Source organism: Sturnira hondurensis, unplaced genomic scaffold (assembly GCF_014824575.4).
Source record: "Sturnira hondurensis isolate 20B ecotype Veracruz unplaced genomic scaffold, ASM1482457v3 Scaffold0018725, whole genome shotgun sequence".
In the NCBI taxonomy this organism is placed as follows: Eukaryota; Metazoa; Chordata; class Mammalia; order Chiroptera; family Phyllostomidae; genus Sturnira; species Sturnira hondurensis.
Genome location: NW_028091356.1, coordinates 740,511 through 762,313, shown reverse-complemented (window position 1 = coordinate 762,313; position 21,803 = coordinate 740,511). Strand labels below are relative to the sequence as shown.

The following is a 21,803-nucleotide window of genomic DNA, read 5'->3' as shown; positions in this document are numbered from 1 at the left end:
AAACATATGCCAAACGTCCAAGTCTGAACTTTTTTTTTTGTCATTTGTTGTTTCAAGTAAAACTAGTGTTCAGTGAAAAACTAGTGTTCAGTGAAAAAGCGACTTTTGGCTCATGTGCTTTTCAGCCTCGTAAGTGCTTTTCCTTGAGATAATGATCACTCTTCAGTCAGCAGAAGACATGCTTTGTATACATTTCCCATTTGTCACACAAAGTATAAAGACATGTACTCAAGGGTTAAAAGCTAAAAGGATTAATAGTTTTACTGCTTCACCAAGGAAATTTCTAAGTGAACTGGCCCTTTTTCTCCTTCCTTCCTTCCTTCCCTCCTTCCTTCCTTCCCTCCTTCCCTCCTTTTTTTCCCCTGTGGATGAATCCTGGCAGAGACAAATACAAGGACGGCCAGTTCAGCTGGGAGCCACGCCTTGATCCCCACCGGGTGCCAACAGCCTTACCCACTGCTGCTCCTGAATCATCAGCACAAACATCAGCAAAGTGAAAATGGCAAGTAACAATTTAGTATTAATAGGGAAATGATTTTTTGCCATGTGGATCCCCTGTGAGGATCTTGGAGATCCCCAGAATCTGTGAATACCAGCTTGAGAACAAATGAGAACTAACCCACTCAAATTAAAGAATTAAAATAGCCAGGTTTACTTTCCTTTTTAATGACTTTCCTGAGATATCATGCCCAGGTTTGTAATACGCTTTCAACAAATATCCCATGGAAAAAAATGAAAGCCAACTCCATTTGTGGTACTATTTGCTTTACTTCCAAAAAAAAAAAAAGGCAGGGGAGAGGGGAGAAATAAGACCGGGGCGGGCCCACGGGAACACAGCAGGCATGCGGAGCCATCCATCATGCGTGTCCTGGGGAGCAGACACAGTCCTGGGACTGCAAAGGCAGGGGGCGCTGGGAACTCAGGGCCCTCTGTCACCACCCCCACACAGTCCCACCAGCCACCCCACGCCCCTGCACACCACACACACACTCACCCCACACACAGGCAGACTAATTTCATACAACATAAGTGGCAAGCCCAACCGTGGTTATACTTGTGGGACATGCAGCCACACCAAGGCAACACGAAAATCCCAACAGTCGATCACTCCACCTCATTGTGCTCAAAACCAATTCACACTCTTTTATAACTGGGAGTCGGGGAGATGGCCATACAGCCATCACAGTTTCACTCAAACTATCAGTACGGCACATAAAACCTCTGGGTGACCTGCTGGGTCACCACGTGGCCACGTGTGCGTCATATTCACGAGGTGAGAGCATGGGTTTCATCCACTGGCCAGCCAACCTGGGTTCCATTTCCAGGTCTCCCACTCTCGGGTTATGTAATCTCGGGAAAATTATTTCACCTGTCTCAGGCTTCCTTCTAGGAAATGGAGATAATTCCCGCCTTGCAAACTTCATGTGAGAATAACCAGACAAGTGACAGAGTCTTGTCTGGACAGATATGCCCTGGGGATCCAGTTTAACTGCCACATGTGGCTTTTGTCACCAGAGGATCCCAGGTCTCCCCCCTTTGGGGGTGACCAGAAGAAATCAAACCAGAAAGGCCAGGATTCTTGGAGAGGATCCCTGAGGCAAGCACATGGGAATGTGCATGCCGCCGTGCAGCTTCTGGAAGCCCCGGTGAGGCCCGGGCCACCCGAACACGCTCTGGGTAAGGACCTCCTGGGGAGCATCCTGATCTCTCCTAGGAAGGAAGACGAGTGTTTCCCGTATTCCAGCCCTCCTCTGTGCTTCTTTCACATGTATATAAGCCTCACAACGATACTATGATTGAGTCACTGCTCATAGTATTCCCATTGCAGGATATCACAGAAACTAAGATCCCAGTTTACCCCCTACTAAGCGGAAGACATGAGGGTAGGCAGCCTGGCTTTAGAACCGCGCTCCTAACCCCTGCTCTACATTGCTCTCCTGGGGACCCTCCCCCTCCCTCCTCCTGGGGCTCTGCCAGGACTCTGATCCCAGCTGTCTGCGCTGGGGCTCAGCCAACTCCAGCTGACCCTGTCCCCTCTTCCAGCCAGCTCCCTGCCTGCACCCTGGGCCAGCCCATGGTAAGAGGCTTATCAAGCATGCGGGGGGGACAGATATGGCAGGGCCCCTGCACACGGCCTTATCCATCCCTGCCATCCCCAGCTGCTGGGAGTTGTGTGGAGGTACAGACAGATGCAGCCCCACCCAGCCACCCACCCAGCCATGCACCACCCATGCACCCACCACTCCTAAGCCTGGTGTCAACACCTGTGATGTCATAATTCCCTGTGATATCATAATTTGTAGTGACAGAATTGCTCTGTCCCTTCTTCAAGTCTGAAGGGCTTACTTAGGTGAGATTTGGGGAAGTAGAGTCAGACAGGAGCCCCACTCGGGCTCCAGGCCAGCAGACCAGGTTGGGTAGACTGGGCAGAGGGGGTGTCACGGGATTCCCCCCAGGGTAGAACTGTTTTGGGTGTCGGCTGCTCCACTCACAGCCACCACACTTCCTGTCTTCCCAACCCAAAGAGGCTTTGGGTCTGACAGGGACAGGGACTGTGGGAGGAATCTCTAGGCCTGCTGACGGCAACTATGGGGATCAGCCCCTTGCTCCCCACAGGGAGGCCTGAGCCTCAGAACCTGGGGATCTGAGAAAAGAGGGGCTTTACATGCAATCCCTTGGAAAAGCAGTGAGGCAGGGAGGGTCTGGATGGATGGTCTATAAGGTCTATAAGGTCTATAAGGATGTCTGGACAGATGGACATAATCAGACCCGCTGTGATAGTCATACATGTCAGCTTGCTGACACAGACTATGCTCACAGCCGCATACCAACACCATCACATGCCAACAGCCTTTCATTCTCACAGCCGTGCCCTTGTCCACACAGCGGCCACAGACAAAAACGTGTTGACCCCCAGCGAGAGAGCAGCAGTCCCAATGCCAGGGGACCACAGAGAAGAGCAAGAACCCCTTTTCTCTCATGGCTGTCTTCCTAGAGATGAGCCCGACTCCAGCACACTTACAGGTGGGGAGTAAACGGGCTCTCATTTCACAGGTCCTGCAACCCTGGGTGGGGCAGCAGCTGGAGGAAAAGCCACCCCTCCCGCAGCCCCTCTTGCCCTCTCCAGACCCAGAAAGAGAGTATGGAGGACATGATGCTGCTGCCACCGTGGCTGGCAACCCCCGCTTTGGTGACGGCCACTCCCCAAATAACACCAGTCGCTGGAGGCACTCAGGTCCTGCCAGGGCACTGCTTCTTCCTCTCTGGCTTTTTTTCCTGTGAATGGGGACAGTGGGCCTCTGCAAGTTGGGTGTTAGGAATTGTGAGTGGCCTAGACGTTGGGCACCCTCAGCACGAAGGCCCCTGGGCGTTGGGCACTAGGTGTTGGGAACTCTGTTTTTGGTTTTTGACAACGTGGGGAGCTCTGGCACCCTTAACATTGGGACTTCTGGACTTTGGGATCTCTAAGGTATTTAGGTATCTGGCCACTGAATGCTTGGGTGTCAGGGCTGTCCCCTCAGGCAGGGCCAAAGTCAGCATTTCCAGCTGTGTGCCTGATTTTACTCACAGTCACTGAGGTCCAGCCTGGACCCCTGCTCTGGGCCTGTTGGCTGACTTGTGCTGCCCCCCTGGGGGGGCGGGTGGGCAGGGCCAGGGAAAGCACAACAAGGTGTCCTGAGGGGCACGTGGAACCCTGGGGACAGCTCTTGGATCTAGAACCAATCTAACTTGCTCGTTTGCATTGGGACCAGGGGAGGGAAGGTGCCAGGCACTGACCACTGTGCTCCAAGTTCAAGGGAGGAAGAACCTGAGAGCCAAGCCCAGACAGGCCACTGCCAACAATGTTTTCCAGCTCCTGGGGGTCCAAGGAGGTGAAGAGCACTGGTGAAACCAGGCTGCGACTCAGTGTCCACCCTCCCCCCCCTTCTCAGCAGGGCCCCCAGCAACCCTTCTCCCAGGTACCCAATGCCACCAACTCCTGCAGTGCCCCCCAGAAGGGGCCCACATCTGGCCTCATCCCTATTTCCACCAGACACACACCTGCACTGATTCTGAGTCCCAACAGAGGCCTTGACCCCCTGCAGGTAGAAGACAAATGAGGAAAGCAGCCAGCACTGGGGAGCTGAAGTCGGTGCCGCCCTCCAAGGAAGCAGCCCTGGAACTGGAAGCCCTGGGACTCCTGGCCCACAGTGGGCAGGGCCCAGCCAGCTGCCTGTTCTCCTGCCGCCCTGCCTCAGACCGGAGCAGGCCAGATATCTGACCCCAGTAGTCCTCCCGTCTACCCTCAGACTTGATCCCCCTACTATACATACATGCCCTTCTCACCCCCTGAGCCAGCTGGCCCACGGCCAGCTCTGATCTGGGCTCAGCCCAGACCTGCCTCCCTTGGGGCCTCGTTCTGGTCAGGGAAAAAAGCAGCTGCTCCAGTCCCTGGTTCATAGAGATGGCTTTTCAAACTAGAATCTTTTCTCACAAGCCTCTTGGGATTTAACTCACCGTGTGGTTTCCTGAAACCCTTTCTGGATCACGATGGGCAGAATACAACATCCATAAATATACTTTGTGTTATGTCATCTGTTTGTCTAGCAGAACCCTCATGGGCAGTATCTCTAACTTCCCTAAACATCACAGGGATAATCTCTTCTCCCCACCCCATGGGCTAAAGCACTAGGCTGCCTCCCTGACCTCAGAGTAATTCCAAACTCTGTCTTCCTCTCTTCCCGGTAAGGCCTCAGACGGCTGGATCCTGAGCACCCTGCCCCCCACCTGGCCTGAGGGACTACTGGGGGTCCTGATCTGAGTACCCCCAGCCTCCCTTGTACGATGTCTTGAAGTATAAGGTGGGAAGCCCCTTGTCACTTTCTCTGGGCCGTGACAACTTTTAGAACCTTCACTGACACAGTGCCCTCTTCTCGCCACCTCCCCTCCTGCCGCCAGTCAAGGGGGAAGGAAGCCATCATCCCCCCTCACATTCTCCCTTGTCCCCACTCCCCTAAGTGGGAGCTTCTTCCAACAGCTTCTTCCCTGCCTTCCTGTGTGGTAGCCCTTTTGGTCAAGACTCAGGAGGGAAGGAGAGATCAGAAGCTGAATTTACGTCCTGGCAGGAGAGGCAAGGAGGGGTCAGATCAAATCTGCCCAGTCCCCAGAGCGGGGCACAACACACACCACCACACAGAACTGCTGTGGTGTGCACACAGTCACTCTGCCATAAGATCCGCCCACACAGACCCACAGACACAGAAGGCTGCTTGGGCACACACATACACACAGCACCTGTGATTCATTCATAGGAGATGATAAATCCCAAACACGCTATGCATACTAGGTTTGGGGACAGTGAAAATGGAAATCTTGCTGATGGGACCAGCCTGTCTTCCCAGATCTGATCAAGGCTCCGACATGAATAGGCTGTCAATTCTAAATAGTAGGGCCCTGGGGACGTTGGTGTTGTGCACAGTGTATGGTCTGTGCCTGACGCCAGCTATCGTCCTCAGTGCCTCAGACTGTAAATTAATAAAGGGGATCTCCCTCGTCAACTGATCTCATGCAAACCTTCACAGCTTCTTCTTCTTCTTTACTACTTTATTAACTTATTTCTAGAGAGAGAGAAAGGGGAGGAGAAAGAAGAGAAAAGAAACATTCATTGCAAGACAAACAGGGACCTGTTGCTTCTCACACACCCCAAGCTGCGGACATGGTCCAAAACCGAGGCATATGCCCTGACAGGGAATTGAACCAGCAGTGTTTGGGTTTGCAGGACGCCCAGGCAGGGTGTGTCACATCTTCTTGAAGGCTGGTTTTCCCCAGGGAACAAATAAAATGTGTTTTCTGGCCAGATAACTGAGGAACAGACTCAGGGTACAGAGGGGAGCCTATGTCCCCAGGTGGTTCCTTCCCAAGCAGGTGCCCCTCAGGAAGGGACAACAGTGTTTGTTCTGACTAGCCCTTACCCTCCCTGAAAACTGGAGGGTAAGCAAATGGGGGAGCCCCATTCTATCAATGCCAAGCATTTCTCCCAGAGGCAGCCTGCAGCAATGTAAGTATCACATGTAAGTATCTGCATTTCCTTAGCTTGTCCTCTCCATTTCTCCGGGGAGGAAACTGAGGCTCACCAAAGCTCCTTTTGGCAAAGTCTTCTTTAGCTGGTATTAGAACCCTGGTCTGTCTCCCCAGGGAGGGAAGAAGGGGCCCAGGTTTGTGTCTGCAGCCCATGTAACACAATGGCCAGAGGAGGATTGACCAAGCCGGTGGTCAAAGGAGGGTCCCTGGAGAAAAGGTTACTCCCAAACCTCCAGTTCCTAGTGGGACCCAGGCCTTACCCAGCTGTGCCCACAGTGCCTAGCGGCGCTGCTCCAAAGGGAATGGAATTTGCTCTCACTTCTCTCTAGGGGGAACGCAGGCGCAGAAGGCTGGGGGCTGGCAGGCTAACTTCAGCCCCAGCCCCCCGAAGTGCCCCAGGCCTTCTGGCTTCATTCCAGCCTAGCCCGGAGGAGACGACATCTGCTTTCTCCAAGGGCCCCAGCTGGAGGGCAGAGAGGCAGGGACGGAGTAGGGGGCTCCTTTGTGGGGCCCCCTCCCAGGGGTTAGAGGGGATCAATCATTTGAAAGCTGGAGCGACTTGTAATTTTATTCCCTGGGAGGAGGAGCCTGAGAAGTCGGCCAGGAAGGGTGGGGATGCCCGGGGAGGGCGATGGGGGAGGGAGGGTTGGGCAGCCAGGGGAGCTGTTCAGGGAGGGGAGGGACTTGGCAAGGTCTCTCAAGCCTTCCCCATTCTCCAAACTTTCACCAAACTCTTGGTCCCCGCCTCCCCGAAACCAAAACACAACAAGCTCTAGAGGAGCCGAGAGCAGCGCCGCGGGGCGGGCGGACTCTGGGCGGCACTAAGCCTCGGGAAGCTGATGCAACTTTCCCTTTAAGAAAGCCACCTGGGCGCACCGCGGTGCGGACCCAGCACGCCTGGGCCAGGGGTTGCAGCATGGTAAGGGGGCTGGGGGAAGGGGGCGCTGCAGCCCGCACCTTTGCTAGTCCTGCTGTCGGCCGGGGTGTTTGATGGCTCCTCGGGATTGAGCCCCAGGACCAGTGTGTGTGTGTGCGCGCGCGCGCGCGCGTGTGTGTGTGTGTGAGAGAGAGAGAGAGAGAGAGAAAGAGAGAGGAGGGGAGAGAGAGGGAGAGATCGCGCATGCATGCAGGCATCTGTGGCTAAGAGTGTGGGTGCACGCACGGGAATGTCTGTCTCGCTGCTAAGGTCGGGGTAGGTGTGCGCGTCTGGGTGTCACCGCTGTCACCAAGGAGCCACAGCAGGCAGGAAAGGAGGGGGGCCGCTCCCGGAGTGGGGGCGCTGCGTGCGGACGCCCGTTTGATCGGGGGGGTGGCGGGCGCAGGGTTGTGCGGGGAACGCTGGAACCAGAGTGTGTCGCGGTTTGTCTGGGCGCCAGTAGGTCTGTGCGCTGGGGTTCTACCGGGGCCGGGAACCGACGGACCGTGTTTGCGCCCAGCGTGGTAGCTCCCGCTTCTCTTCGCACTGCCGGCCACCCTGGCTGCCTATCTAGCCTCTCCAGCCCGCTCGTCTCCCTATCTGCCGGCCCAAACGCTAGCCCCGTGCCGGTTCCCGCGCGCTCGCCAGTCCCAGAAAGCCATGCCAGAGAGTCCGGCGCCCTCTGGCTCTTTGTCCGCGACTCTTGGCCATGGCCTTGGAAAAAAGACTACAGCCGTGGAGTTCTTTGCGGACTGCCAACCTGGGAAGAATCTGTGCCTTCCCCGTTCCAACCTTCATTCTGGGTGCTTGTAGGGCGCGCCCGGGCGGCCACAGGTGAAGGCAAGGGCCTAGCAGCCAGAGGCGCCCACCCCAACCGGCACCCCGCACCCCGAAGCCAAGGCCGGGAGGGTGAAGAGACGGGGCCAGGGGCCCGGGCCAGACAGGAGGGGGTTTTACCCTGAGGGCCGGGAGGGTGCTGGAGCCAGCCCGGGGGCGGGGCGAGGGGGCGGGTACCTGGGCACCCCGGTACTTTTCCACCGCAGGGGGCGGGGGCGGGACCGCGGCCTCCACAGCAGCTGAGCAGCCCACACGTAGTAGCTGATGTAACGTCCCCCACCCCCAACCTCTCACCCCGATTAGAGCAGACGCGCCACGCTTCGAGGAATAGGGGTGCTCTGGGTGTTGCCGCAGCGCCAAAAGCGACCGCACCCCAGCCTGCTGGCTGGGGGCCTCCGCTCAGCCGATGGGCCGCTTCTTAAAGGAGCCGCTCCTCCTTTCGGGCCTGCTCACTGCAGGCCACACCTCCTTTCGGGCCTGCTCTCTGCAGGCCACACCTCCTGGTTGGTCACCTAGTCCCTGGCTCTCTGATAGCTCCCACACAAAGCCTGAGTCTATTTCTTTGCTGAAACCAGCCTGATGCTGCTGTGGCTGTTAGAAGGTAAAGGTTGGGGGTCAAGGTGTGGAAGAGAGAAGGACCTGAGATATTAAAGACTCCCGAAGTGAGGGACCAACAGAAGGCTGGAGAGTGTAGTGGGTGAGGGGACTGGTTCTAGAAAGGGAATAATAGGCGACACTGAGCATGCCCAAATATTTACAAGGACTGCAGAGAAAACGCCCCTTACTCGGCCTATACTGCGACCGCGGCGATACCAATCAGTGCCCAACCCTAGGGACACAGAAGAATCACACCAATGCCTGGGAGATCTCTCTGGTTGCTGGGGCACCAGATTTGGACACTCGCAACTGTGCCTCAACAACGTGTGACCAGAGTGCTAAACAGATATACACAGTGTGCTTTGGAGGTACAGTGGAAAGATTGCAACTGGGAGGCAGAAAAAAAGGCTCCTTGAAGATAAAGGCACTGGGACATTTTGAAGATGGATAGGATATATACAGATGGAAATGGAGACAAGGACGCTCAGGAAAGGGAACCACATGAGCAAAAGGGTGGAAGCAAGAACCCTCTGGGAATGACGAGTAGTCTCACGTGGCTACAGGTGGCCCTGGGTAACCAATCTGGGCTCAATGCAGACCANCAGAGTGCTAAACAGATATACACAGTGTGCTTTGGAGGTACAGTGGAAAGATTGCAACTGGGAGGCAGAAAAAAAGGCTCCTTGAAGATAAAGGCACTGGGACATTTTGAAGATGGATAGGATATATACAGATGGAAATGGAGACAAGGACGCTCAGGAAAGAGGGAACCACATGAGCAAAAGGGTGGAAGCAAGAACCCTCTGGGAATGATGAGTAGTCCCACGTGGCTACAGGTGGCCCTGGGTAACCAATCTGGGCTCAATGCAGACCAAGGTCTTCTCCCTGCGCCCACAGCCCCTGCACTCCCTCCATCACGTTGAATGGAAATTATACTTCCTCCATCTTCTTCTTAAACATGAGAGGTCCTTGAAGACATGGGAAGAGCCTGACCCCTGTTCATCCCTAGGGAGGACTCCAGGGGCTTGGCCCAGATGGACCCTTAAAATTGACTGACCTGACAGTCCCCTTTCGGGAGGAGGAAAGACTGAGCAGTGAGACTAAAGGTGGGCGGGTCCTGTGACTACCCTGTCACCACCCACCCTTGGGTGGCTCACAGGCAACTCAAACCCAACTTGCCCAACTCAGCCCATCCTCTCCCCATTTCAAACCAGCAGCATTCCTGTCTCTCAGGCTGGCGCTGGCTTTCTCCTGTTGCACCAGCAGAAGCCAAAAACCTTTCCTTACTCCTCACTCCCAAAGTCCAATTCATCACTAACTCCTACCAATGTTATCTTACATATTTTTCTCAAATCTGTACACCTTTCCCCACCTCATCATCACCTTTCTAACCAAGCCCCCTCATCTCTGGCCTGGCCTACTCCTAGTTGATTTCCTCTCTTCTCTTTCTGCACACTGCATCTAGGGTGATGTTTTCCAAATGCACATTCCGCCAATTGCTCCTCATCAATTACAACTCTGCTTTAAAGCCTTCAATACGCGCCGTCAGCCTCAGACAAAAACCCAAGCCCCAGAAGCCCGGCTCTGCTCCTCCGTCTCCCTTCATGTTTGGTCACTTTCTCCCTGGCTCTCTGAGCCACAGCCTTATGGTCTTTCCTATGTTATTTCATTTGCTTAAATCTTCCTCTTCCTCCTTCACTATTGCCACTTTGCCGAATTAACTCCCTCTGATTCTCAAATGTCATTTTCTCAGGAAAGCCCTCCGTGACTCAGACAGGAGGTCAGCCCCCCACCCTTTAAGGATCTTTCTCCTTCACACCCTTTATCTCAGTGTTTAATTACATACATTTGAGACACCAGTTTTGCTCATTCCCCTCACCCCGTAGGCTGCAGGGAGGCAGAAACCCATGGGTTCTTGGTGCTTGCACAGGTCTAGCCCAGAGGAAACCTAAAATAAATATTTGTGGGGTAAATGAACTGTGGCCAACCTCAAATGCCTGATAAACAGTTTAGGCCGTATCCTGCCGGCTGTGGAGGACTACTGGAGGAAATCAAAGCTTTGGGACTTTGGGAAGATTAATGAATTGGAGGGGGGGAAAGTGTGGAGGCCTTGTAGTCAAGTGAAAAACAAAGCAGAAACTTCCGAATTTACAAAGGATTATAGCCCCATCTTCCAGACAGACAACACTGAGGCTCAGAGGGGTTAAGTAACTTGCTTGACATCACATAACCTAGTGAATGGCAGAGCCGGAATCCCAGCCCAGGGCTTCCAGGTGCCAGAGCCCAAGCTCTTCATCACATGCTGAACTTCTTGTCAGTGGTGGGTCAGGGGCCCGCCTGGTGCCTGGGTGACATGCATCTCCGACACCTAGAAGAGGGCCTGGCAGGTTGTGGCACTCAGTTCTTTTTGCACGGGTGGCTGGGGCCACGTGACACAAATGGCAGAGGCTAGAGAAGCAGCAAATCTGTTGTAGAGCAGCCACCAAGCCACCTTTTCCACAGGAGTCTGTGAGCACCCAAGGGCAGGGGCTGTGTTTGCATTCAGTGTTCTGGGGCATCCTGAGTGAGAACAGCCCTAAGTTCCAGTGCATGGTGTCCTCAATTACTCACCTGACCAGAAGGCATAATTCCTAATCCATGAGGTGGTTCTTATTGCCATCTTCTGTTATTACTGTCATCACTGTCATTATTATTTGTTAGCTGGAGAAAGACAGCTTTGGGAAAGTCAAATCTAGAGCTTACAGCTTGGAGGGAAGGGTGTGGTGAGTGAGGAGGGCAAGGGTGTGATTTTAAGGGAGCATGGCACCCCTCTCCTGACTGCCCCCAGAAAACCAAAGCTGTGAGCAGGGGCCTCTTTAGGTGGACACAGTGAGAGGCAGGGGGGTCAGCATGGCTGATTGACAAAAGGGAAATGGTTGTAAGTCACATCCCCACCTGCAGCAGGCTATGCGGGAGACCTGGTGGGCAGGGCCAAGGCTGATTTGCATAGGCAAAGAGTCTGCCCCGCCCCCACTCACACACTCTTTAGCCTTCCAAGGACTTCCTGGGCCTGTGGGTGAGAGGTGCCATTGCCAGGTGGCCGTGGGTGGGGCAGGAATGGCACAGAACAGCCTTTGGAACAGAGTTTGCTATGAGGGAGGGTGGAACAGTCCCCAGAGGCTGAGCCCAGTCCTCCCTGAGACCAGGCCCTATGGAGGTTGAACGTCCTTGTCCGTCTGACCCAGGTTTTTCCTTCTATGAGAGAATTCTTTGAGTCTCCCCGAAGGTTGATTCCTCTGCTGTGGCCTGTCAGAAACCGCCCTCTACCATCTGCATCTGACATTACACCTGGATACACCTGCCTGGCCTTGCCTGCTGCCCCCCCAGCTCGCCAGCCCCACATTGCCTCTCATGTGCATCCTATACGATCTCGGTTGACCTTCACTCCAGGGCCTCAGCCTTACTCACTTCCCTTCAATGCAGCCTACACTGCCTGCAAGCTGAGCACTGTGCTACGTGTTGGGCACCGAGGAGTAAATAAAACACAGATCTGAGCCCTCAGGGGACCAACGGACTCATGGTTGACAGACTTGAAAGCAAATTAGTCTAATATGAGTCAGTAAGGACACGAGTAGACATCTGTACAAAACAAAAAAGAGGAAGCGATTTGTTCATTCTGGTGAGGGAGTGGCTACAGAGAAGAGGCAACTTGTATGCACGGTCTTAAGGGACTTGCGGACTCCACCTGGTATTGGGAAGGTGTTGTGGGCAGGAGGCAGCCTGAACCAGGGCAAGGAAACGTGCCCGCACATGGTGTGCCTGGCATGTCCAGAGCCTGTGGTCCCAGTTAGTGACATAACAAGCCCAGTTGCCCTGGAACCCGCGCTGAGTGGCACCGGGATGAGGAAGGACCATCCTGGCTGCCTGGGTGGGGTGGGTGGGGGATCCAAGCCAACCGCTCTTCAGGGGAAAGGTTGAAGCCATTCACACAGACGATGAAACAATTGGACCACGTCCAGTTTTGTATTCTTTTTTTAAAATCTTTTATAAAATCGGGCATCTGGAGAGTCAAAAATAGATCTTTGTCCCCCGGGACACGAAGGCTGGAGACCAAGGACTGCAGGGGAAGGGTCAGCAGGAGAGCTAGCGAGGGGCTGATCCAGGGTCATCGGGAAAGGGGCAAGATGACAACTGCCCCCGCAGAGCGGGCCAAGGTGGGAGGGAAGTGAGGGCTGCCAGCCGGTGTCCCGGGCCCTGCACTGCCTGTTCCGGAGAGCCCGAGGGCCGCACTCGCCTTACCTCTGCCTGCCCGGGCTGGATCCTCACCCTGCTCTCCACTCTCTCCGCAGCTCTTGAGGTCTGTGGCCTGAAAGGTGCTGGAAGCAGAGCCTGTGATTGTGGCCTGGGACTCCAGAGCCCCCAGCCCACTGCCACCATGGTGGGAAAAGGTGCCAAAGGGATGCTGGTGAGTACAGGGACCAGACTGCAGGGGGGGGGGGCATGAGCACTGCCCCCTCTGGGCCTTTCAGCCAGCCGCTTGCCCTAGGACGGGAGAGCGGAGGAGGTTCCGTGGGTCCCTGAGTCTGGCACTGCCTGGGCTCCTGAGTGCTAGGGGTTTCCAGGCCCAGGCAGGCAGGCCCTCACCTGGCTGGTTCGATGGCGCTACAGCTCTGGACCCACGGAAGGGCAGATTCCGCCCCAGAGCCCACTGGAGGCAGGAGGCCCACTTCTCCCCCAGTCACAAGAGACACCCTGGAGAGAAGGCTACAGCCCCTCCTGTTGGGAGGACAGCAGAACCCCTGGGGCTGTACTGGGGCTGAGACACCTCCCCTCCCCCTTTCCACCCCGCTAGCTCTGCCTGCCCCCCCCCCACCCCCGGGAGCTCAGTAGGAGCTCATCAAGGGGTCCTCTGACCCTGGCTGTTTTTCCTGTACTTGCTGCCTGAAAAGTAACAAAGCACATTTTGTTTAAATCCTCTCCTGGGGCCTCTCAGAAAACCTGCCGCTCCCCCTTCCCCAAGCCAGGGCCCTTCCTTTGCCCAATGCCTCGGAGCACAGAGAGGTGGTGGGTGCTTTGAAAAGCAAAGGCCAGAGCAGGGCTTGGGGGGGGCTTCCGCTCACACTGCCGGACCCGGTAGGGGCGGCCCAGGCAGCAGGAAGCAGGGAGCAGGCGCCAGATCCTGCCCCAAGGGCAGTGCTTGTACCTTCTCTCCTGGGATCTTGCCTCGGGGACGAGCTGGACTGGGGCACATCAGGGGAGGAAGCCGGTCTCCGAGCGAGGCCCTCCCTTGGTGCCTCCTTTTCCCACATCAGTTCCTTTGGCCACCTTTCTCATTCACTCAAGCATCAGTTGGCCTAGGGTCTCTGCAGCGTCCTCCCAAAACAAGGATTGCTAGGACTCAGACGACTTGGTTCAAAGAAACGGTTTACAGGTTAGCCAGGTGGTGTCGTCGCAAGAAACGTCCAAGCCTCTAGGGAATTTTTCAGAGTTTATTTGAACCAAACTGATGACAATTGCCAGGAAGCAAAATCTCAACGGATGGAGAGATGCTCTGTGGAGAATGGCAGTTTTGTAGCTTATTTTGGACATTACAGCCAACAGAAGAGGTGTAAGGGGGAGGTGACATGAAATTCGCTTGGTGGTGGATGAGGGAGGCTGGAGGAAACCAAAGCAGGGCCATCTCTGAGACTGCAGAGTGAGATGGAGTTGGCGGGTACAGGATCATTCACATTCACAGCACAGAGACATGTATGTGGGAACGAGATCACAGTGAGCGGTCAGTCCATCTTGCGGTTGTGTGCTGTGGTAGGATGGTGGTGCCCTGAGTCCTCCTGAAAAGGAGATTAGCATTTCAAAGGTGTGTTAGCTTCGCTGCAAAATGACAATAGATAAACTCACTTAAGGTCAAGATTGACCTTTGTCAAGGAAGCTACCGACCCAGGAAGTGACTACCCACTTTCTTTCGATCTTGGTGTTTTTCTTTTTTTTTTTTTAAGATTTTTAAAATTTATTTATCTTTAGAGGGGAAGGGAAGGGGAGAGGCAGAGAAATATCAATGTATGGTTGCCTCTCATCTATACTCTCCTGGGAACAGGCCTGCAACCCAGGCATGTGCCCTGACTGGGAATCGAACCTCGATCCTCTGGTTCACAGGCCCACACTCAATCCACTGTGCTCAATCCACTGAGCTGCGCCAGCCAGGGCTGCGATCTTGGTGTTTTTCAAGCTGCTAGGTCAGATAGATGGTTAACTGAGGCAGGGAGGAGGAAGGAGACCTGTCTTACCCACTAACTCGGCAGTCCTGAGCCTGGCCCAAAGAGATTGCCAGGTGTTCCAAACACTGCAAGAAATGCCATGTTAACACCTTGAAATTCTATACATTGTTTTCACTATCTGTGATAGGGAGCCTTTGAAACTGTATTCATCCCAAGGTCTAGAAGGGGGGAGAGGAAGTGCCCAATGAAGAAGCCCATAAAACAACTTTGGTTAATTGCTTATCTCTGGTTACTGTCTCCTTTTTGAGGGATTCCCTAAGGTTTACAGAAAGAGCCCATAAATAATTTTAGGTAACTGCCTCAACTTTAATTAACTGCCTTTTGTCATGGATCTGTTTTATGACAAGATGAACAAGTGGGGTGTGGAGCAAGATAAGGATTCGGACTAACAGAGACCCCCACACATACCTATGTGTGAGTAGTCATGTCCCCCAGGGGAATCTGGACAACCTTTACCCACCAATCAATATGTAACTTCTTCACCCCCTTCCCGCCAATTATATACGTCCTCAAGACAAAGGACCTGATGCTCTTTTTTTTTTTAAAGATTTTATTTATTTATTTATTTATTTATCTTTAGAGGGGAGGAGAGGGAGAGAAACATCAACGTATGGTTGCCTTTCGTGCATCCCCTGCTGGGAGTTGGCCTGCAGGGAACCAGCCTGCAACCCAGGCATGTACCCTGACTGGGAATCGAACCACGATCCGCTGGTTCGCAGGCCCGCGCTCAATCCACTGAGCTACACCAGCCAGGTCAGGACCTGATGCTCTTGCCTTTTACCACCACCTCAGCAAGGCCCATTCTCTTCCGTGAGAAGATATCACCAAGAAACCCTGCTTATGTTCGTAGACTTTCTGATCTGTAATTCTTTACCGTGTTGTCAAGAAGAACCTATTTTTTCCCCCATGACAGAGCCCTCCGTGTGGGCCTCCCCTGAGCTTGTCAGGTTTCGTGTGGGGTCCCTTTTTTGTCCACAGGCTCAGAGGCCCTCCACTGTGTCCCTCGGGCCTGCTCGGGTCTGGCCCCCTCCTGGCTGGAACAAGTCTGAATGAACCAAGCTTCTGAAGGTATTCCTGAGGCCTCCTGAACTCTGGGTGCTCAGAACAAGGCAGAGGTGGCAGTCTCGTGACCCGAACACTTACTGGGAGTGGGTGTTGTGATAGAACCCAAAAGGCCTCTGCTTTCCTAGAGAAGTCTTGGAATTGCCATGGGCTTGTCTAGGAAGGGGGGTGTGGCTCTGCCCTTTCCTACTTGAAGATTCTGAACCCCATAAAACTTAAGAAACCCTCTGCATACTCCCTGGCTGTCCTTCTTTCCCGGGGGGGAATGACCCTGAAAGGACTGAGGCAATCGGGCAGGAGAGGCAGGGGCCCCACAGGGGCCGTAGGGAGCATGAATCCGAATCTCCCAGAGCCCCTGCCGGAGCAGAGTGTCCCAGAGCTGCGGGCTAGCTTGTCTGTGGAAGAGAATGCTGCTCTGGGACTCTGTTCCCAGCACCATGATGTGCCTAAAGATAGCCGGGGCTTGGTTTCCTCGTGCCCTCTGCCCTTTGGCTTCTGCCCGCTGCTGCTTCATTTTAGGCTCATAGCATCTGTCCCCTGGGCATCCCCATGGTCGCTGAGAATCTATTCCTGCCTCTTTTTCAGTTTTGCTGATGACCTTGGGCCACACTATTCTGCTATTTTCGGGCCTCACTTTGGAACTCAAGCCTCCTCCATTCAGTGCTTGTCTCTAGGATACAGCCTTTGAGGAGTGCCATCTGTCCTAGCTAACCTAGGTAGCTGAGCTGGCACTTTGTCATGTGCTATGTTCCCCTAAGGACACATGGCTAAGGACACATGCTCCTTTCAGATGTGCCGCTTCTCTGGATGCCATGATAGGGCAGGACACAGGATGCTGAGAGCCATGCGTATGAGCCAGGGGCACATGGACCATCCCAGGTTGGTGGGTTCTGTTGCCAGATGTGCCCCGGTATGCAGGGAGTGGGCCTCACTGTGAGGGCAGTGTCTTCACTTCCTTCCCCCTTTGCCCTAGGTTTGGGTGTGAGGACATGGGACCCCTGGGTCTCTTCAGCATCCACAGACATCCTATGTCATCCTTGTAGCTTCTGCCCGGCTCTTCATGTGGCAGGTGCCCCACGGAGGAGCAAGCCACTTCCCAGCACGTGCCCAGGCCCACATGCCTGCTGCACGTGTCCCTCCCCCCACTCCCAGCCCAGATGGTTTCTGCCAGGCCAGCTCAGCTGCCTCCCTCACGCCTCAGCAGCTCCTAGGACAGGGCCGTGCAAAACCCCAGCTGGCCAGGGTGCCTCCAAGCCTGGGAGCAGCTGGGATGCTTAGGGGCATTGGGGTGGGGTGGGGTGGTCCTTCCAGGGATACCTCATACCTCTGTACATGTGTGGGGGTGCTGCCTGGAGCTTAGAGAACAGCGAGCTGGAGGGGAGGAGGCCAAGACAGAAGAGCCTCACAGGGTCAGCCATAACCCTGTGGCCTCACACCAAGCTCACAAGCTAGTTGACTCAGTCTCCATCCCCACCTCATGTCCGTTCCTTACTCATACGGTGTCTTAGGCCTTGGTAAGCTTCATCATTCCCTCCCCAGAACTCACTGGTCGCTTCTCACTGGGAAGATTTGTAGTGAATAAGATCAGAATCACCTGGGCTAGGGCCCTGGGTGCTGGAGCATCTAAATTATCCCAGAAGGCTTTGCAAGCACCTCACGTTACCTGGGGCTGCCCCACCCCAACCTGTTCTGTTCTGCCTAGACATGAGGGTTTGGATGCCTCTTGTCTGCAGCATCCGTCCCAGGGCCTGGCACACAACACGTTCTCACAGCCCAAGTCCTAGCATGTGGCAAGTCCTCAAGTAGCATAGGCTCGGCACACATTGCCACTCCCTTGGTAAAAGGCCTGTCGCCTTCTGGGCATGCACCTAGCATGAGTCCCAGCATGTGGCAAGCACTCACCTAGTGCAGGAATTAGCAAGCCAAAAGGGCTCACTGGCATGGGGCTGACAGACAGTGAACATTCTCTCAACACAGGTCCTGGCGCACAGTGAGTGCTTTCCTAGCACAGACCTGGCACACTGTATTTTTCCAGCATTGGACTTGGCTCATGGTGGGCACCTGGCTAACATAGGTCATGGCCCGTCGTGGGTGCTTTCTTTATATAAGGACTAGCATCAAGGAGGTGCTCTCCTCGCCAGGACAGCGTAGATGATCAACTAGATGATCCTAGACGTGCAGCTCCCGCCTCCCCAAGGACATGGATAATATCTAGATCCAAAGGATAAGGCCCAACATCCCTCTCTGGGATGCTGGGATCCTGCCATCCCTTCCCCTTGGTCTCCTTCCCCTCGCCACCCTCCCCAGAAACCACCTACTCCATCCTGTGCCCACGCATCCCCTCATGTAGCTTCCCCACACCCCCCCCTCCCATCCCCAACATGCCCCAGTCCCAGCTCAGCAGGACCGTCCCTCAGAGTCACAGGGTACAACAAAGCCCCTAGACTCCTCACCCCTCTGGATGTGTGCCTGCTCTTATTAAGAAAAGTCAGAGATGGGGGCTGGGGGGCTGGCCTCCCTAAGTGGGGCTGGAGCAGCTGGATCCCACTAATGAGGCCTCATTACGGCCAGGGCCCAGCTGGGCTGCTGCTGCCTCCTGTCCCATGGCCAGAGCCAGAGAAAGCCATCCAGCCAGGGCTGCCTGTTCTGGGCACCTGGCCCAGGCCAGGGCAGCCAGAGCCCAGAGCCCACCCTGGGTGGAAGTGAGCATTTGGGCATCATGGGTGACTGGGCCTTCCTGAAGCTAGTGGCCCAGCCAGGGCTTTGGCCCTCAGTCTGGGTCTGCAGGAAGTCAGCGGGGCATGTCTGGGGGACTGGCTGCGTGAGGCCGGCCCAGAGACTGGCCGAGTCAGTGGGGTCCGGGGCCGTTCTTAGAGTGCTCGCCTGGGCCTAGGCCAGTGTCCATCTTCTCCCCCAAACAGGAGTAAAAGCATACCTATCTCGAAGGATTGTTGGGAGGACTAAATAAATGGGTTGATACACAGGGTTTGGCACAAATAATGCCCCTGTTTTATTACACAATCTTTTGTTACAAAAGCATAAGCATGTCATTCTGTAACAAAACACTATCACACTCATACCCTATGACATTTTAGGTGAAATGTTCAAATTAAAACAATAAATGATCACACCCACATTATTCCTCTCCCAGCTGCACCCACGCAGGCCTCACCTCTGCCGGACACTGTGTGGGCAGAGTGTTTGGACGGCGCCAGGCTCACAGGAGCACTTGTGAGCTCACTGGCTTCGACAGTGAGTGGGCATTATCCCCATTGCATTTATTTATCTATTTTTTCAATTGTTTGATTTGAGAGAGAGAGGGAAAGGAAGAGAGAAATATCGATTTGTTGTTCTACTTATCTATGCCTTGGTTGCTTCTCCTATGTGCCCTGACCGGGGATTAAACCACAGCCTCGGAGCCCTGGGACTGGTGGGTCTCGGCCACTTAGGAACCGCGCCACACAGCGGGAGGTGAGCGGCGGGCGAATGAGCAGAACTTCACTCGAGTTACCTCCTGAACCCACCTCCTGCCCCTGCTACGTCCATGGAAAAACCGTCTTCCACGAAAACGGTCCCTGCTGCCCCAAAGGTTGGGGACTGCTGCTGAGCTACCCGGCCAGGGCTTTGATATTCCCATTTCAGAGATGAAGACACGGAGACCAGACGCGTTTGGTGGCTTTCCCAAGGTTATCTATGGCAGAATCGGGGTTCAAACCCAGGCCTATCTGACTGCAGAGGTTTGCCCTTTTTACTTCAGTGGCAGCCTGCTGTGTGCCCTTCGGAGTCAGCACCCTAACCCAACTCACAGGAAAGCTGTTCTTTACATTGGAACTCAGACACGCTTCCATCTGCTGGGTGTTTCTTAAGATCCTGCCATGGGTCAGGCCCTTGGCCAGCCCATCAGTTTCCAGAAAGAGCCATGCCTTTCCAGGCCCAGGGCACCCACACCCACTTCCTGGCCACTGGCGCATGGCGTCTCACCATCAGCTGGGACTGACCTAGTGAGTGTGGCCTCAGAGGAGAGGGACAGGGTGGGTCTGCGTCACATCCTGCACCAGTCAGGGTCGCTCCTGCGGATGGTGCCCAGCCCACAGCGCACACTCCCAGAGCAGTGCCCCAGGTGCCAGGCGATGCAGGACCAGGACGAATCCCCACGGGTCCTTCTCCTGAGGCCCCCTTTGTCTGGACTCTGTAGTGACCATCCTCTTGGCTAATGCTCCCTTTCTCCCGTGAAAGTGCAGCTGACTAGGGCACAGCTTCCTCACACTGTCATCACATTCTCCTACTGGGGCGCCCCGTCCTTTTGCCCGGTTGGGGACCCCCTAAGTCTGGGTCAGGGAGGCAGCCCCAGGGCCCAACATCCCCCAGCCCATTCTAAGAAGCCTGGATGCTTTGGCAATGCCCTGTGGGCTGCACCCCACTTCTTCTTGTCCCTTTACCGTCTGTAGCACCCAGTGGCACCCGACCGCCCTAACAGGAGCCCACCAAATGCCAGGCCCCAAGGCCCAGCTGGGGGAGGGGAGTCAACCGTCCTCTCTCTCCCTCCTGAGCTCACTCCGCCTCATTCTATGGCTGTGTGTGTGTTGTGGTTGTTCCAGTAACTTGCTGGAAACAAGGGAAAAACACAGCAAACCCCATGCCTCACTCTGGCTCTGGAGCACCCTCGCTGGGCTGCATGGGGACTGGCCGGAGGGGGAGGGCCCGCGAAGGGGGTAGGCAGAGCTTCGGGAGGAGATGAGGTGAAAGTAATTGCCGCTGCCCAGCCGGCAGTGGGAGAGGCAGGGGATGCGGCAGTGTCCTCTGGAGCTGGCAGAGGTGCGACTGAGCGGTGGAAGCTCTCCTCTCGGAGTGCTCACCTGGGATGGCTGCAGCTGGTGGACCTGCGGCCCCCTCCTCCCCAGAGCAGGTCAGTCACCTTCCAGAAGGTTGAGCCCTCTCCCTGGTGCCAGGCAGTCTGGGAGGCTGGGCTGGGGGTGGGGAGAGGGGTTGAATGATCTGTGCCAGGGAGGGGCAGGCACAGCCAGCCAGTGAGACAGACACCAGCCAAAGTGACCCAGAAAGTTGCGACTGTGCGAAGGAGCGCAGGAAGAGTTAGCTGTGTGGTGGGGGCATGGGGGAGGAGGGTGGGGGCGTGAAGGCCCCCCCAGCCCAAGGACCTGCTGAGAATCTGCTCTGTGTATCAAAGCTGCATTGTCCTAGCTCCCGGGGAGACAGACCGGAGGTGCCCAGGAATTGTACTAATCAATACAGCCCCATTGTCTGCCACGGCACTTACTCCTATGGGGAGAGTGGGTGAGGGAGCAGGGGGACATGGTACATGGACTCAGCGGTGAGGGTGGGGGAAGGGGACCCAGCGAGACTCTCAGCTGGAAGGAGAGAGACCCCATGGGACGCTCACTAGTGTCCAGGGCAAATGCCCGGGTCGGGTGGGTGCTGGTGTGCCGCTATCCCTGGAAGCTAGGGATGGGCAGGGCTGTCAGGCACTACAGGGCTGCTGACAGCAAGGATGAGAGGACCAGGAAAGCCACCCTCCACCTGTAGGGCACCCTAACTTGACCTTCAGAAGGCAAGAGAAGGAATGTCCTCTGGAGACATGTGGGTTAGTTTGGGGAGAAGCATTATGCAGAGCTGCCCAAAGATCCCACTGTCCATAGTGCCAGCCCACTGCCAACCAACTGGGGTGGAGACTGCACACAGCTGCCCCAGTTCTCTAAGGCAGAGGTAGGGCCCCCCAGTGTCCCCCATTCCTGTTCCCCAAGGCCTGGAGTGGAGCCTGGCATGCCTCGGGGGTGTGTCTTCAGTCTACTCTTCGCAAAACCGGCAGGTCTCTCTCTGCTGGTCATGATTCCGGGTGAAATGGCACAAGGCATGGCCTTGCCTCTCTCACCTGTTACATGAGGGCCTGCACCCCTGGTAGGTGCCCAGAGGTCACTCAGAGGGTTTCCTTGAGGCAGGAGGCACTAATCACCCCTGGGCACCGACTGGGCCTGAGGTACATTTTTCCACAGTCCTGCCCCTCCAGCTGTGACCCCGACTCCTTCCCATGTCTGAATAAGAGAGGCCGGATGAAGGATGGT

The 21,803-nt window shown here is 55.3% G+C and overlaps 1 protein-coding gene across 5 annotated transcripts in view; it reads left to right on the top strand.

The window, feature by feature from the left end:
- The window catches only part of SLC6A9 (solute carrier family 6 member 9), a 47,218-nt gene that overhangs the window by 7,757 nt on the left and 17,658 nt on the right, over positions 1–21,803 (top strand). Inside the window, exons 1-2 of one of the 5 annotated variants that reach the window (XM_037069577.1) lie at positions 6,775–6,979; positions 12,739–12,854. In XM_037069577.1, coding sequence (XP_036925472.1) covers positions 12,825–12,854 — 30 coding nt within the window. In that variant the 5' untranslated portion in view covers positions 6,775–6,979; positions 12,739–12,824. Of the gene's footprint in view, positions 1–6,774; positions 6,980–7,163; positions 7,253–11,228; positions 11,328–12,738; positions 12,855–20,495; positions 20,633–21,803 lie in introns of those variants that run through there. The other 4 variants (XM_037069578.1, XM_037069579.1, XM_037069580.1 and 1 more) reach the window with 4 other exon arrangements.